The 15,776-nt window shown below is 41.6% G+C and overlaps 1 protein-coding gene across 1 annotated transcript in view; it reads left to right on the top strand.

Annotated features, from left to right (window-relative positions):
• The window catches only part of LOC123790410 (uncharacterized), a 404,586-nt gene that overhangs the window by 236,532 nt on the left and 152,278 nt on the right, over positions 1 to 15,776 (top strand). The window contains exon 3 of the mRNA XM_087862347.1: positions 10,517 to 10,601. Within this exon, the coding sequence (XP_087718473.1) occupies positions 10,517 to 10,601 (85 nt within the window). The remainder of the gene's footprint in view (positions 1 to 10,516; positions 10,602 to 15,776) is intronic.

The following is a 15,776-nucleotide window of genomic DNA, read 5'->3' on the forward strand; positions in this document are numbered from 1 at the left end:
TCTTAGGCATATACAAACAAGGGGAAAAATTATACAAAGTAAATAATGTGCAAAGAATAGCACAGAGAGGAATGGGTAGCCACTGTGGCAGAAAGAGGCCCATTGGGGGCAGAACCTTTGTGTGAAGAGAACAGAGGACTCGCAGTATGCAGCAGCAGCAGCAGAGGTAATGGGATCAGAATTTTCCTTGGAAGATCTGGGGGGCCAGCGGCCCCAGACAGGCTTAAATGAAATGGAAATAAAAGCATTGCTGGTTAAAGTAATAATAATTAAAATAGTAGCTGCTGTGTACCGAAAGGCAACTAAATTCCTGGTCTTGGCCAGAAACAAAATCAGCTAGGGGTGAAACTTACACGAAACATTATATTCTCAAAACCCTGAACCTTTAAAATCTGAAGCGCTCACGCTCACGAAACAATCCCAGCTGACTTCACGTCCCTCTCGGTGACTTGCTACAGTCCTGATTTATTTTATTTTATTTTTTTTTAAGATTTTATTTATTTATTCAACAGAGATAGAGACAGCCAGCGAGAGAGGGAACACAAGCAGGGGGAGCAGGAGAGGAAGAAACAGGCTCATGGCGGAGGAGCCTAATGTGGGGCTCGATCCGATAACGCCGGGATCACGCCCTGAGCCGAAGGCAGACGCTTAACCGCTGTGCCACCCAGGCGCCCCTACAGTCCTGATTTAGATCATATAGGAAGAGGGGCTGTAAATTCCCAACTGCATAATGGGCATTTGGTGCCTCCCGGATATGGAAAGAAGACACAATACAAAATGAAACGGATGAGAACACATCCCAATTAGGACACCTCCTATCTGAAGAGAAAGGAACTCAATTAAATAAAATCGCAGGGCAGTTGAGCTCTAGGAGTTTATCTGATGCAGCTCTTTAGTGTTGAGGTGAGCCCCAGGCCTGCTGACTTCTGTGATGATATAACAAGACGAACACGGGGTTTTCCTAAAGTAAGCAGTGTTCGGTGATTAATTTCCTGGACATCAGTGGCCGCGCGCTTCCTCTGGGATAAAACGGAGCAAAACCACAGAGCCACTGAGGCTGGGACGTGCTGGCTGCAAGGCCCAGGCTGGGCCAGGTCACCTGGTGTGGGATCCCTACCACAGCTCTGGCAGGTAAGTATGGCTCCAGGTTGCAGAGAGCAAAATTAGACTTCAAAGCACTTGTTAGACACGTGGCTCCAAACGACATTGATGTTCGATGATGCTTTGTGAGTTTGCGCTGTCTACTTGATCTTACTTGACAATAGAACCCAAAATAATGAAAACAAATGGTATTTATCCCTCCCCCCATCTCATTTTTATCTGGGTCTCCTTCATTCATTTCCCCTAGTCCTTCACATTTCTACGTAGCATGACTTCAATGTGTACTTTGTATAAACATCATAGTCAAAATGTTTTCGTACTTCTTTTTCATTATTTGATATTTCTATTTTTTTAATGAGACTGCACATTCTAAGTATGAACTAAAAGACTTTGTAAGGAATACTATTTTGCTTGATAAGATCTTTTTTAATTTGAACAAGGAAAGAAGGTTATTCTAAATAATTACCAGTCCCGGTGATACACACATGGCTCAGAGGAAGAAAATCCAGTGTAGGTGGGGCTTTGAACTCATCAGCTTGCTTGTGCTAGAGCGGCATTGTGTTTTGTTTTGTTTCGTTTCGTTTCGTTTTGTTTTCCTGTAGATTGAACCATAAACTCCAGAACCTCCCTTCCAACTCTGAGTCTTGTTCTCTGTACGCCCTATGCATGTAGATTAATTCACTTCTGTACTTACAGGGGAGAGTGCAGATGTGTATCAAGCCCCCTGCAAAAGCTGGTCTCTGGAGATGATCTCATGTGGATGCTTAAAACAAACAAAGATGCGTTAGCAAGTAGTGTTTCTGAACTCACTGTTGGGAAATCATTTCCCCAAATCTTTTCTCCCCTCAGATTAATAGCATTTCTTCCGATTCTGTTCTCTCAGAATACAGTCGTGATACTACTGCTAACACTTTTGACATATTCTAGGTATTCGTCCTCACCTGAAGATAGTAAATTCTTTCTTCACCTGAGATGTTACCGTTGTGTAATTTAGACGTTGTTGTTCCCTTGTAAAGACATATATTGCAAGGTGTTTTTTTAATTGAAAGTATTGGCCGCTGCCACTCTGAAAATTTAAGGCATACCTGTCAAAATTTCACAGGCATTCAGTGTTTTAGCAATAGGTAAAGGGAGCTAAAGAAATGACATGGAAAAAAAAAAAATAGGCAAATAGGATTTGAATCTACAAAGCACTCATTGTTTAAAGGTATTATTCAAATAGTGAGGCTAAAGTTCATATATATTTATTTGGTTTTTGTTCCCCTTTATATGAATAATTTCATCCATTTTTTAAAGATTTATTTATTTATTTTAGAGCGGAAAGGGCACACACGCATGCATACGCACACTCGCATTTGCCAGGAGGGGCAGAGGGAGAGGAAGAGAGAGAATCTCAAGCAGACTCCCTGCTGAGTGCAGAAGTGTCGGGCTCCATCCCAAGACCCATGAGATCATGACCTGAGCAGAAATCACAAGTCATACACTTGACCAACTTAGCCACCCAGGTGCCCCTCATCCATTTTTTTCTAAGCAGGCTCCATACCCAATGTGGGGCTTGAACTCACAACCCCGAGATCCAGAGTCACATGTTCACCAGCTGAGCCAGCCAGGCGCCCCTACTTCATCCATTTTTAAAGGAATTAGAGATTCAGGGAGAAAAAGAGGCACTTGATATTTTTTAAAAATATTTATATGTATATCTGCTCATAAATTGCAAAATATCAACATAAAATTCGGTTTTCAAAAAAATGAAATGACTTTTTTCAAAGAATAAATAACTTAGTATCAAACCTTTCTTTCCCCCTTAATTTACCACTATGCAGATGTCAATATAATTAATTGGAAGCTCTTTATCAAATTCTGTTTCTTTTTCTTTTTAGAAATATAATTCCTTGTCTTAAAATTTATACCATTGCCTTTTGGACAGACAAATCTGTTTCCAACAGGCTTCTATTTTGCCCAAAAAGAAAATAAACCCAAGATTTCTCCATATTCTCTCTTTTCATTTTTTGGCATTCTTTTTCCTTTCAGGAAATGCAGCACTTCTGTTTATGAGTGGTTACTACTCACTCTGTCTGTTTAGACACTGTGATCACTTGTCTGATTTTATTCACATGGCTAATGTTACTCAGCTGTCTCCCCGATAGTAATAATGGTCAGGCTTCCAACTTCTCTTGAGAGTCCATTTCTTCAGTCTGACTGAGGGATAGCTGAAGGAAATGGATGCCAGGACAGCACTCTGGGGCTGCCTCCACACCCAGGAGCCACTCCATGACTTCCCATCCCCAGTGAGAACATTTGTGGAAAGCTCTGTGGTACTGGCTTCAGCCCTTGGCCTCAGCTCTCCCATGTGAGGCAGAAACTTCTGAGGGGCAGCGCAGCAGCCAACAGCTCTTAGCAACCCTTTCTCTGGTGATGGTCAGAGCCACTCAGTTTTAGAAGGCTGAGAGAAAGTAGGCAGTTGTCTTGGGGACATCCCTTGACTCTTCCTGGCTCCTCCATCCATGCCCATTAATAAGGCCACATCGCAGCCTGGTGGGAAGGGCCATGGATCTGTGTTTGCACGAAAGGAGGGGAGGGAAGAGAAAGAGGATGTCGTTCAGACTGGCAGGTATGAGAAAGGCCCAGCGGAGACAGCACTTGACCTACCATCCAGGTGCCACCCTGTAAAGACAATGTGGCGTGTCCCTGCCTCGACACTGCTCACAACCTTACTGGCTGTGAGTTAATGTCTGATGGAAGGGCGTGAACCCGTTTCTCCTGGTTGTACTGGATGTGAACTTGTCAGAAGCTTCCTGGAAGGTTAGGGCTAGTTTGGATCTGTTAGACACAGTTTACACAAGGTCTGACTGGTCAAGTCAGGATTGAACCAGAAGGACATGAGCAGACTGGTCAAAATGAAAAGCGTATCAGCAAAAGAATTATTTTCCAGTTTGAATAAAACTGTTATTGCTACAAGTTAATTAAGGACATTTTCTGATACTATTCTTTGGTGTTCGGTAGTATTTCATGACTTAGAATTACTTGACTGGTTTTATATAATAAAAATTTTTAAATGCTTATCAGCATTTGTTTTGAAACATACATTATTTACGTTAAATTTTGTTTTTATTTATACTCCCAACTTAACTTCTCTCTTCTCTTAGTGAGTAATTTCTTAATTTAGAATTGCCAAAAAATGAAGAATGACATTAATATGTATAACCATCGTCCTGAAAGTTTTGTGTTACACCACTCAACTGGCTGATTAACTCGCCTCTTTGTAAACCCTCCTATGCTTCTAAGGACTATAAATAATCATGACAATATCTAATAAAAATAGATGTCATCTCGCAAAACCACAGCAGAGTTTAAACTTAGTTTAGCAAAATCAACAACTTGCTCACAAGACTGATGAACTGCAGTCACGTGTTTTTAACAAAAGCATTTCCAGCAACCAGATAAGCAAGTGTCTTCTTGACATAGATGGATGATAGCACATGTGCCAGAAGCCAGTGGAAAATAGGAGCTGTCATCTAGAAAATGACAGAGCCATTTCGAGTCCCTCTAGATTAGCACTCCATCTTCGGCTGAGCAGATATACTGTTAGCTGAAGGTCTATTGCCAGCAAATCAGAAGCAAGAGGGCAGAGCCCTATCTTTCCAAGATGACTAGAATCATCAGGGGCTCAGAGGCAGGGATGCACGTGATGACATCCCAGCTTTCTGTAAGGTTTATGGCAGAAAATAAATAAATAAAAAATAAAAGAACTACTATGTGGGTCTGCAAAAATATGCATTAAGCTATTCACCGCAGAAACTAACCTGTGTTGAAACACAGTATCAACCAGCGTCAACAAACTGTTTATAATATGCTGCCTCATTTGAAATTGCCCCGTAGACGGGTCCCCGATTATAACAGCTTTGCTATTTGTCTTTATTTAAACAACAAACCGAGTGTTTGGAAATTTATCTCCTGAGCCTCTGCGACTAAGTAAATACTGTCTGACTGACCGGCCAGCATCTAGGCAGGTGATTTGAAGGTTAAGAGGAATGTCCAGAGCGCACTCAATGCAACAGAACAGATTTTCAAAAGCAGCCGGGTGTGCAGTTCGGCGAAGTCTTCCCCACCCTGTCGTGGAGGCCACCGGAGGCCATCCCTTCCTGGCTGTGCGGCCCCGCGCACGGCCCCCCGGCAGGGACGGACCACGCTGTTCCGTGGATGGCGTGGCACTGCCGGACACGCTCTTCCTCAGGCCGAGCCAGTGCCTCGGGCGCGGCAGCCTGTGCAGGGGCGGACCCCGCGCCCAGGCTCCACGGTGACGGCGTGTGTGAGCTCCGGGCTCCAACTCAGGCCCAGCCGGTAGGTCAGCCCGGGACCGCGCCGTCGGGATGCTGGGCTCCCCCTCAGAGCGAGTCTCGAAGGGACGCCAGGGCACATATCAACAGTTTTGCTGCAAAACAAAACCAAAAAGCTGCCTGCGACACATTTTCCTTCATGCCTGGGCTTAGCAGAAGAGAGGAAAATATGTTTAAGAGGCTTTAGAAGCTAAGAAAAATAAAGAAACAAGCAGTCCTCCCAGGGGAGAAGTGACTGCCTCTCATTCCTGGTTGGTTAACAAAGGCCTTTAACTCTACCTCGGGGCTGCGGGGTAGCGGCTGGCGGGTGTTTTAGGGCTCTCTGCCGTCTCCTTACGCCTATCAGGCCGAGGAACGCTGCACGGATCTTCTAATGAATAGTACGAGCCAAATAAAATCCAGTTATATTGACGAGGCTAACTTAAGAAAGAAATAATTTTTCCAATGATTTATTTTGTCTCTAATGACCAGTTCCTTGTCTTCCGTGCGGTGGGTCAAGCAAACCCCTCTTTCTGTGGCATGAAAATTCGATTTCAGGTCTGTGGGTCAGAGCACACAAAAGCCTGCTCTCCCCCCTCCCTGCCCACTCTTTTCTTTTTGTCAATGATGTTCGCTGTGATGAGCCTTCCCAAAGAATGGCTGTTGCTTCTCTCCTCCGCTTGGTTTTGTCAGTTCTGAGCGCGGGGTCTGGCTTTGCCATTTCCAAGGTCTCTTTGAAAGCCGGCATCACAGCTGGCGCTTCAATCAGGAGTTCACACCACGAAGGAGCTGGCAGTGGATCCCCCAACCGACTCTGCGGAAGAGATGCCATCCCTTTCACAGAGCGCAGTGGAATCCACCTTTCATTTCACCGCGGAGGAAGGCTGCGTCATTCACAAGCCCTTCTTGACGAAAATATTAATAGGGTCCCAGCCTCCTAAGGGATGGGGACATTTTGGGGTTTGAACACCAGTGACCTCAGCTTGTCAGAATGATTTGACTTGAAGAAACGCAACAGTGAATCCTGTTTTCTATTGCGGCTTTAAAATCTGGGATAGTATTAAACTTCAGGACATCTTAATTATGCCTATTGTGGCAAAATGTGTCAGTACGAATATATAAGTTGGATATTTTTTAAAGAAATATGCTCATATAATAGAATTGATAGTCTTTCCCAGGATACGGTATGTTTTTTGGTTTTTTTTTTATCATTTTCGGGGGTAGATCATAATGGAACCTCTTTATGATAATATTTTTAATGGTTAAGAAGTGTTCTACTTACATAGGAAATGAAGACGAAAGAAAACATGTAGCGACCATTTAGGAAACAGAGAATTGGCAATGCGAGGCAGATGTGATATTAGGATTTACATTTCCGGCTGAAATCAACATGGCCAGTTAGCAGATCAGTCTGAAAATGGAATTGGAATATGGTCATACATAATAAGAACCAAGGACTCGAAGTAAAATTCTCCTGCCTCGTTGTTAACTTCTTTTTTCAAATTGTGTGCTTTCACTGTGGTACTTGTGTAATCGTTAGTGTTCCGAGTTGTAACTTATTCAAAGAAAAAGCTTCTTTCAGATACTAACAGAAGCTCAATCTGAATATGCCAAATTAGGCAGAGAAGTGGTAGATTAGATGCCCAAAAATTGCTTTGACCTCAGTTATCCATATAGTACTTCAAGAATCCCTTTGCTTGGCTGAAGAACGTGCCATCCAATTGTCTCCCGCAGAGTCATCATCTTCCCGGAAAACCATCCTTACACATGATACCGTCATCCATTTTCAGCCAGATCAGAGCCCAGGGTCACAAACATACTCACCTAGTGTCTTACTGGTGAGGATGAGTTTTCAACATCCATACTTACTGGTGTAATTATTATTAAAGTTCTGTGTAGCAGAAAATGAGCATTTTCGATACCATATTTGTGAACATAGGTGTTCTTTCAATGAAAAACTCTTTTGCAATGAGACTGTAATAATTACCAGATACATGTTTCTATATCACTGCATGTGAAACTAGACCAAAATCAACAATTAGTAACGTAATCAGAGGTATCAGGAGAGGGGAAATGGAGAGTTGCTATTTAATGGGCATAGAGTTTAAGTTTTGCAAGGAGAAAAAGTTCTGAGGATCCATTACACAATAATGTGAATATACTTACCATCGGACTACGCACTTAAAATGGTTCAGATGGCAAATTTTGTGTTATATGGTTCTTTTTTTTAAGTGGAGCCCAGTGTGGGACCTTAATTCACGACCCTGAGATCGAAACCTGAGCAGAGATCTAGAGTTGAATGCCCAACCGACTGAGCCACACAAACACCCCTGCTATGGGGGTTTTGCCACAATTAATTTTTTTTTTTAATTTGTCAGAAGAAATATTTTCTTCTGGATCCAGGAAAATGCGCTAGGTGGGATGCATCTTGTACCTGTCAAAACCCAGCTGTAAGTTATATGAAGCGTATGTAGAGAATGTATCTGATATAGGAAAGATGTTAGGGTTTGAAGCCAACAGCCAAGAAAGAATTCTTGAGATGTCTTTGGTGCAAAAAGGTGGTTTTATTAAAGCATGGGGACAGGACCTACGGACAGAAAGACCTGCACTGGTTTCATGAGGAGTGGCCGATTATATACTTTCAAGTTGGGAGTGGGTTAGGGATAGTGTAAGTCTCTAAGAAATTTTGCAAGCAATGTTTCCAGGACCTTGAGGAGGCTACCTATTGTTGGGAAAAGGTCATTTATTACTGTCTAGTCAAACCTTAGTCATGAGACCCTTCAGATGTGCATCGGTCGGTCATATGCTTGGAGGATGATTGCCAACATGTATCTTGGGGGGTAGAGATAAAGGAAGTTTCCAAAGGAATTTTTATACGTTAAAGTAGACTCGCAGGATCATGGGGGTTGGGCTAAGATTGCCTTTTGCCCTTAGCAAAGTATCCACATCGAGGCAGTTGAGTCCCTAGAGGAATGTCACTCTGCCTATTTCAAGAACTTGTCAATGGGCTGTCGGTAGAAAGAAAATTTAATAATTTTTCTTCTGCCTTTGTTTCCCACATCAGTATCCACAACCAAGGGCACTGGGTGTGAAAAGGGTGTGCACGACCCACCAAGCCCCAAGCTCTGTCTCAGGTCCTCTTCTGCCTTTTGTGAACAAGATTCCTAAAAATTGAAGGGAGTTAAATGGTATCTAGCATATTAATTTTTGACTTATCATTAAATCCACCTGGCCAAGTGACACATCAAGAGTATTTTATATTCTCTTATTTTGAAGACTAAATATGGTCCTTCGTTAGGAGCCAGATGTGTGTGGAGGGGAGGCAGGGGTGGAAGGTAGGTCAGAGTGGGACTGTGGAATAAGACCCTATTATTTGTGAAAATCAAATTTTCTTCAAGAATTTGAATGGGCATAAACTGACAGCATTACCTCTCCCCATGCAGAAAGTAAATGTCTAGCATGCTAGACAATTAACGGTTTATTCTTTCATCTTCTATGAAGAGGAAATTCATCTTCCAATTTTGTACTGTTTTATGCATAACATATATTATATCTTATATATTACATAATTGTTCTACCAATTTAATCAGGTCGCCCAAAATGACCACCTTTAAGGTGCCAACATGATTTGTTGACTTTACTTGAGAAAGCAGTTTTTAAACTCCTGGTTACAGCCCTGGCTTCCTTTGGATTTCCTGCATCTTGTGCACAATAAATTTCAATAGATTTGCGGAAGGAGGACGTGTCGAATGTGGAATATTGCTGTAGAGAGCCAGGCTAAAAGAGCTACGTGGGCTAGTCCTGCAGGTGGTGATGCAAAATGAGTGTGAGGAGAACAACAACAAGGAGAAAACAGGAGAGATCCACAAACCATAATTGTTAGCTCCGTGAGATCCCTTTAACTGAATTCCTAACATGCTGTTTAAAGAATGGGGATTTTTATGGGGAAAGGGAGCACACCTCTTTCTGGTCACTGTTATTGGGTGGGAAAAGCAAACCACATTTAGGGGTCCCAAGGCTATCAAATGTGTTTTCTCACTGCAGAGTTTCCCCAGCGTTGTTTGTTAACCAGGAAATTTCACAGCTTTAGAGGACCCAGACTTCAAAGTCAAGGAAGTGGATTTGGGGCATGGGAGTCTTGGGGCACTGGAGGGAAACTATCCATCAGTATTAGAAAATTGCTCCGGGGGGGGGGGTGTTGTTGGTAATTTTTTGTGGTTTGGTTTTTTTGTTTCTTGGGGTTTTTTTTTTTTTTTTTTCGGTCGTATGTTTACTATAGGATGCAGATCAGAATTCGGTATCTACAGATAATTTTGAAAGCCCATATAGTCCTTTTAAAAGATACATCGATACTAGCTTATCATTTCATGAAAAGTTTCATCTCCCAGACAAACCACTGTTTTATCAGTTGTTGACGGAAGGAGCCTTCCCTTCCTAAACATTGTGCAGCACCGGCAGCGTGACCCTCGGGTCATGGGATAACACTAGCGTGCTCAGGCTCCAAGGGGCCTTTTTTTTTTTTTTTTTTTTTTTTGGTAAGTGGCACCTGCTGTGAGGCTCTCTGCATAAATACTGAACGCCTGCAACAAATCACAGATGTTTTATGCACTAGAAAACCTGACAGGAAGTCATCACTAAAAAAAAGACAGAAACAGTATGGAGTAGGTAGGAGTAGGGGGAGGGGAAAAACACACACACACACACACACACACACACACTAGTTTTACCTTTGGGAGGACCTTTGGGGAATGGATTTAAAATGCAGAGTATGAGGACCCCTACCGAGTGGTTCAGTTTGACCCAGACTCCCCAGCTGAGAAGGCACAGCACAGGGTTTCTGGGGAAGACAGGACATCCTCTAACATAAACTGAGTGAAAAAACATGCTTGAAAACCCCTCTGTGTTGTTTTTGGTGGGGCAGAGTCCTTAACTCTTTGTTCCTGTTATTTTGAGGCATCCAAGTTTTTCATGGGACCAGTACACTAATGTTTTGTTTTGTGGTTGTTGCTGTTGTTGTTTTTCTCTTAAGTGTGAAAATAAATGCATTCATTTTGGTGCAAACCTCTCTTACTAGCCAAGGACCCCTTCCCTTTACACAGCCTGGGGCAGTCCCCACCACCTCCCCTGGATTCTTTCTCCCGGACCGAACATTGGATATCGACCCTCTGAAAAAGAACTTCATGCGTGAGTTTATCTTGTTTTCACACCAGCTTATTTTCAGTGTATTTCCAGGCCATATAATAACATTATTTTATAGACTTCCAAGTAGGTAGTAACAAAGAAAATATTTGTCTACTCTCCATTTCCTCAACAATTTCTGAACCTCATTTTAAAGAGATGCATGTTGCCGGAATGTTAATGTGCTTTTCTTTCTTCAGAGAAACCAAAGCATATTGTTTGTTTTCACAGGAGTAGTTACACTTAACACGCTTACATTCTAAGTCACATTTGCCCTGTCCTTAGATTCCTTCTCTCATAACTCATTTTTAGCTTATAATCACATGAACAGTCTCCCCCCTAACAAATTCTTCAGAGCCCTATTTTTTTTAATTTTTATTCTAATATTTGACAGTCTCTTTGGAGAAAGGAAAGAGCATTTGAAATAATATTGGATATTTTGCCAAGTCTGTCAAATGAGTAGCACTTTCACTCTCCCAGCTCCGTCTCATTAAAATTGTATTCTAATTCTGTCTTAACTTGGTCTCTGTGCTTCCATAAGTCATTGCCTCCTCATTACTTGTAGTATGGGAGATGAAATTTATTCAAACCCGATAGCTAGAGATAAAGAATTGAAAGGCAGGCAGCTGGGAGAAATGAAATTAGCCTATTTTAGGGCTTTTCTGGCTGGATTTTTGCATACACCCCTCCTTCCCCCCCCCCCCCGTTATGCCACATGCCAGTTTGCATTTGTGATGCTATCTATGTTTGGTTTATAGATTTTCATTAATATGATATTCTTAAAACAAAAACACAGGGATTCTTATTTCATCCACCCCCACACCTTTTTTTTTTTTTTTATCTTAGCCTTGAAATGCCACTGAGTGTCTGAGTTGATAAAGGGGGAAACATGATTTTCTATAGTTTTCTGTAATTATAGAATCGTTAAAATTGCCCAACAAAGATGAATCGTTTCATTGTGTTACAATTCATACTGGTGTCTCTTGCAGAAAAGAACATTAGTGACAAAGAGTAAATGTTATACCCTCGAAATGGTTGGAGGGGAAATGGATTTGGGATGTAATGTGACTTACAGGCAATTTCACACACGATCCAGGAGGGAGCTGTGCTTTCTAACACAACCTCTCCATCTTGAGCTTTAAATGTCAGATGAATCCGCTGTGGAATTCCTAATTTTGAATATAGAGGAGTTTTTGGAGAAAATTGACTAAAAGCATTGTACTTTTCCATTATAAAATTGAGTTGTTAAGGAATTATATGGTCTAATTACTAAACTTGGTATTTTTTGCTATTTTGCTTATGAACAGATATTGTCATTAGCTAGCTAATTAAATTGACTGCATTAACAAGCAGTAATTTAGAAATATGTTCTAAATTAGTTTCTATATGAAAGCAAAGTCTTTGTTGATCTGTGTATGTGATTAATGTCAAGTGTCATGAATTAGCTGAGGGAATTCTCTGTAGAAATATATGCATTTGTACAAAAGAAAGAAGAGATTCATTTACACTGCACTTGTGAGAGTAAAAGATGAAGCTTGGGATGTGTCTAAATATAAGTTCTGATACATTTTTTTTTTTCTGGTTACTCACGGAAAATAAGGAAAAAACACGTTTCCTAGAAATGTGATAGTGGAGGTTAAGTTTCTCTGTCTACAGATACAGTGCACCGTCTATACTCAACCCAGAAACTTGGCAAATAATATATGTAGATTTAAATTTAAATAGACAGAGCCCATCCAAGTATTATGTAAGATATGTGGACAAATCTGTCAAATCCACTGTAGTACGAAATTACAGAATATTTTATGTGACTAATAAATTGTCCAGATAAGCAGTGGACCATAGTCATAAACAAATTTACCTTTGAGGTAGGTGTTTTCTGGGAGCAGTAGCTGGATTGGAAAGGTGACCCTCTTGAGAGCATTTCACGTGGTGGATTTTTATTTGCTTTCTATTTCCTTCTCAGTGTGAAATTTGGTTCATCATCTCTGTCATGCTTGGACCTATTAACATTTTCTAAACCACCCAGCGGAGGAGGGGGTAGAATTATCATCAGGGACTAAACTAGACATGAGTAGCAAAGCCCTGGCATGGTTTAAGAATTCTGTCCGGGGGCGCCTGGATGGCACAGCGGTTAAGCGCCTGCCTTCAGCTCAGGGCGTGATCCTGGCGTTATGGGATCGAGCCCCACATCAGGCTCCTCCGCTATAAGCCTGCTTCTTCCTCTCCCACTGCCCCTGCTTGTGTTCCCTCTCTCGCTGGCTGTCTCTATCTCTGTCGAATAAATAAATAAAATCTTTTAAAAAAATAAATAAATAAATAAATAAATAAATAAAATAAATAAATAAAATAATTCTGTCCGAAGGAGCGTCGATGAGCTATGCAGTAGGTGTATGTAAAAGTAACTCCCAAACACCCGAAAGGACATGGACTTAAACAATTTACCCGCACAGGATGTATCCTTGAATGTGCATTTATCAGTTTCAAGATAAAGGGCAATCTGATACTGTAGCTAATAAACCCAGACCCATTTCAAGTCTCTGTCTCTCCACCTTCTCCTCCCACCTTCTTCACTCCAGGCCCTTGGAATCGGCACATGTCACAATCCTGTGGCTCGTATGGCCTCCACCAAGCAAATAAAACTTACCATAATAATGTGGAAAATGATTTGTTATTCAGATAGAGAATTTTTACCACCAAACCTGGTCTTAACATAATCCTTGAATTTGTAACTTAAGCCTCGGAAATCTACAGACGAAAGGGCTCTGTCAAGAAACATACTGAGAAAATGTGCCATATGTTTCTGCCAAAGACTTTGATCTAGTTCTTCATTAACAAAACATCTTCCCCTTTTTCCAGGCTCTATGAACCTGGTTGCCAATTATACTTAAATTATTTTATCTGGCCTCTTGATTCTGTTATCAAGTGGATGTCTTCATAGAAATAGCAGCAAACCAGCAGCAAACTTTTTTCAAAGCAACAAGGGAAGAATCTGTTCCCACCCCAGAATCCCCTGTTAGCCAGTTCCTTCTCACCAGAGAGGAACAAAACATACCTACGGGGAGAATGAATAGAAGAGCAAAGGGCCATTATGGATCTATTGTCTGTCTAAAGCCCTGCTGCGGCCACCAGTCCTTGGGGTTGCGCTCTTCCCTTGGGACTTCTGATGGTGTCTGTCCTTCATGGCGGGTGGTGTTGGTTCAGTCTATTTAGGAATTGGGTTGGTTCCTCGGATTAGGGGCTTATCCTCTTCCCCCTTGACATTCTGAGTTCTTAATATTTCCTCAATAGCTTCATGCCTTGTCATGAGTCTCAGCCGCGTGAAGGCATTTGTGATGCCAGATCTCAGAGAGGGAATCCTTGACAAAGTGGGGGGCCTCATTGGACTGGGCCCCCAGTATTCTTATGAACAGACACACCCACACCTACCCCCATCAGCTTTGGCACACATCGCATAAAACAGAGTCCGGCCGCTTCTCATCACTCACCAAACTGAAAACCGTTTGCTGTACAAAATGTTTCTTTGCCCGTTTCTTTTTTTTTTTTTTTTTTAATTTTGTTTTTTTATTATATTATGTTAGTCACCATACAGTACATCCCTGGTTTCTGATGTAAAGTTTGATGATTCATTAGTTGCATATAACGCCCAATGCACCATGCAATACGTGCCCTCCTTAATACCCATCACCAGCCCATCCCATTCCCCCACCCCCCTCCCCTCTGAAGCCCTCAGTTTGTTTCTCAGAGTCCATAGTCTCTCATGTTTCATTCCCCCTTCTGATTACCCCCGCTTTCTTTATCCCTTTCTTCCCCTACCGATCTTCCTAGTTCTTATGTTCCGTAGATGAGAGAAATCATATAATTGTCTTTTTCCGCTTGACTTATTTCACTTAGCATTATCTCCTCCAGTGCCGTCCATGTTGCAGCAAATGTTGAGAACTCGTTCTTTCTGACAGCTGAGTAATATTCCATTGTATATATGGACCACAGCTTCTTAATCCAGTCATCTGTTGAAGGGCATCTCGGTTCCTTCCATGATTTAGCTATTGTGGACAATGCTGCTATGAACATTGGGGTGCATATGGCCCTTCTCTTCACTACGTCTGTATCTTTGGGGTAAATACCCAGTAGTGCAATGGCTGGGTCATAGGGTAGCTCAATTTCTAACTTTTTTAGGGACCTCCACACTGTTTTCCAGAGTGGCTGTACCAACTTGCATTCCCACCAACAATGTAGGAGGGATCCCCTTTCTCCACATCCTCTCCAACAATTGTTGTTTCTTGCCTTGTCAATTTTTGCCATTCTAACTGGCGTAAGGTGGTATCTCAGTGTAGCCCATTTCTTTTTACTTTTCTGTTTTATTTTCTCGAGGTGTGATTCTATCTTTCTTTGACTGATTCCAGTAGTTGAATCAATTCTCGCAATCATAAAAAGTGCCCCCAACACTGAAGGTTTTCTTTTTGAGAGTTCTCATTCAGCATCAGGCCTTCTGGCCTCGTGTGAAAACGGAGATGCCTCTTAAAAGAAAGTAACCACGTCCTAATCAACAAATGAACGCCCACTTTTAAGGCAATGTCTTCCCTCATTTTCAGTAGTTTTTTGTCCAGTATCCTCCCATATTTTTACTTGCCCTGGCCTTTCCATCTATTTCTTCCATGTCTTCTCTCTGGCATGACTTTGACTTGCCAGATATTATTACACTTAGTCATTACAGATGAGCAAACACACTCAAGGACGAAGCGGCTGGCTCTAAAAAATGATCACACCAAAGATATGCATTGGGCAAAAAGAAAAAGAAAAAAAAACAGGTAAGGCATATTTCCAAATTTGTTAAAAGACAAATTACAGAAAGAGGGAAAATCATGATCCTCACGTAAATATAGAACGAACACTTGTCAAGGAATCCAAAGAACACACACACAGATAGATGAGGAATATTGAAATGGATCGGCACATACAGAAAAACGGCTTCTCCTACAGTGGACAGCCAAGTTGGAACTTGCAGTTGCAAACTGATTTGCATGTCTGTAGCTAAGAATTATTTGCATGACCATCCATTTTCTACAAGCTACTTTCTACTTTACAGAATTGTAAAAAAAAAAAAAAAAAAAAAAGTGCGTAACTATAAAGGCTCTGCATTTCAGGGAAAGGATATCCAGTCATTTCTTTTGCTTATACTAA

The sequence above is a fragment of the Ursus americanus genome, chromosome 5 (assembly GCF_024610735.1).
Source record: "Ursus americanus isolate L20-20 chromosome 5, mUrsAme1.1.p, whole genome shotgun sequence".
In the NCBI taxonomy this organism is placed as follows: domain Eukaryota; kingdom Metazoa; phylum Chordata; class Mammalia; order Carnivora; family Ursidae; genus Ursus; species Ursus americanus.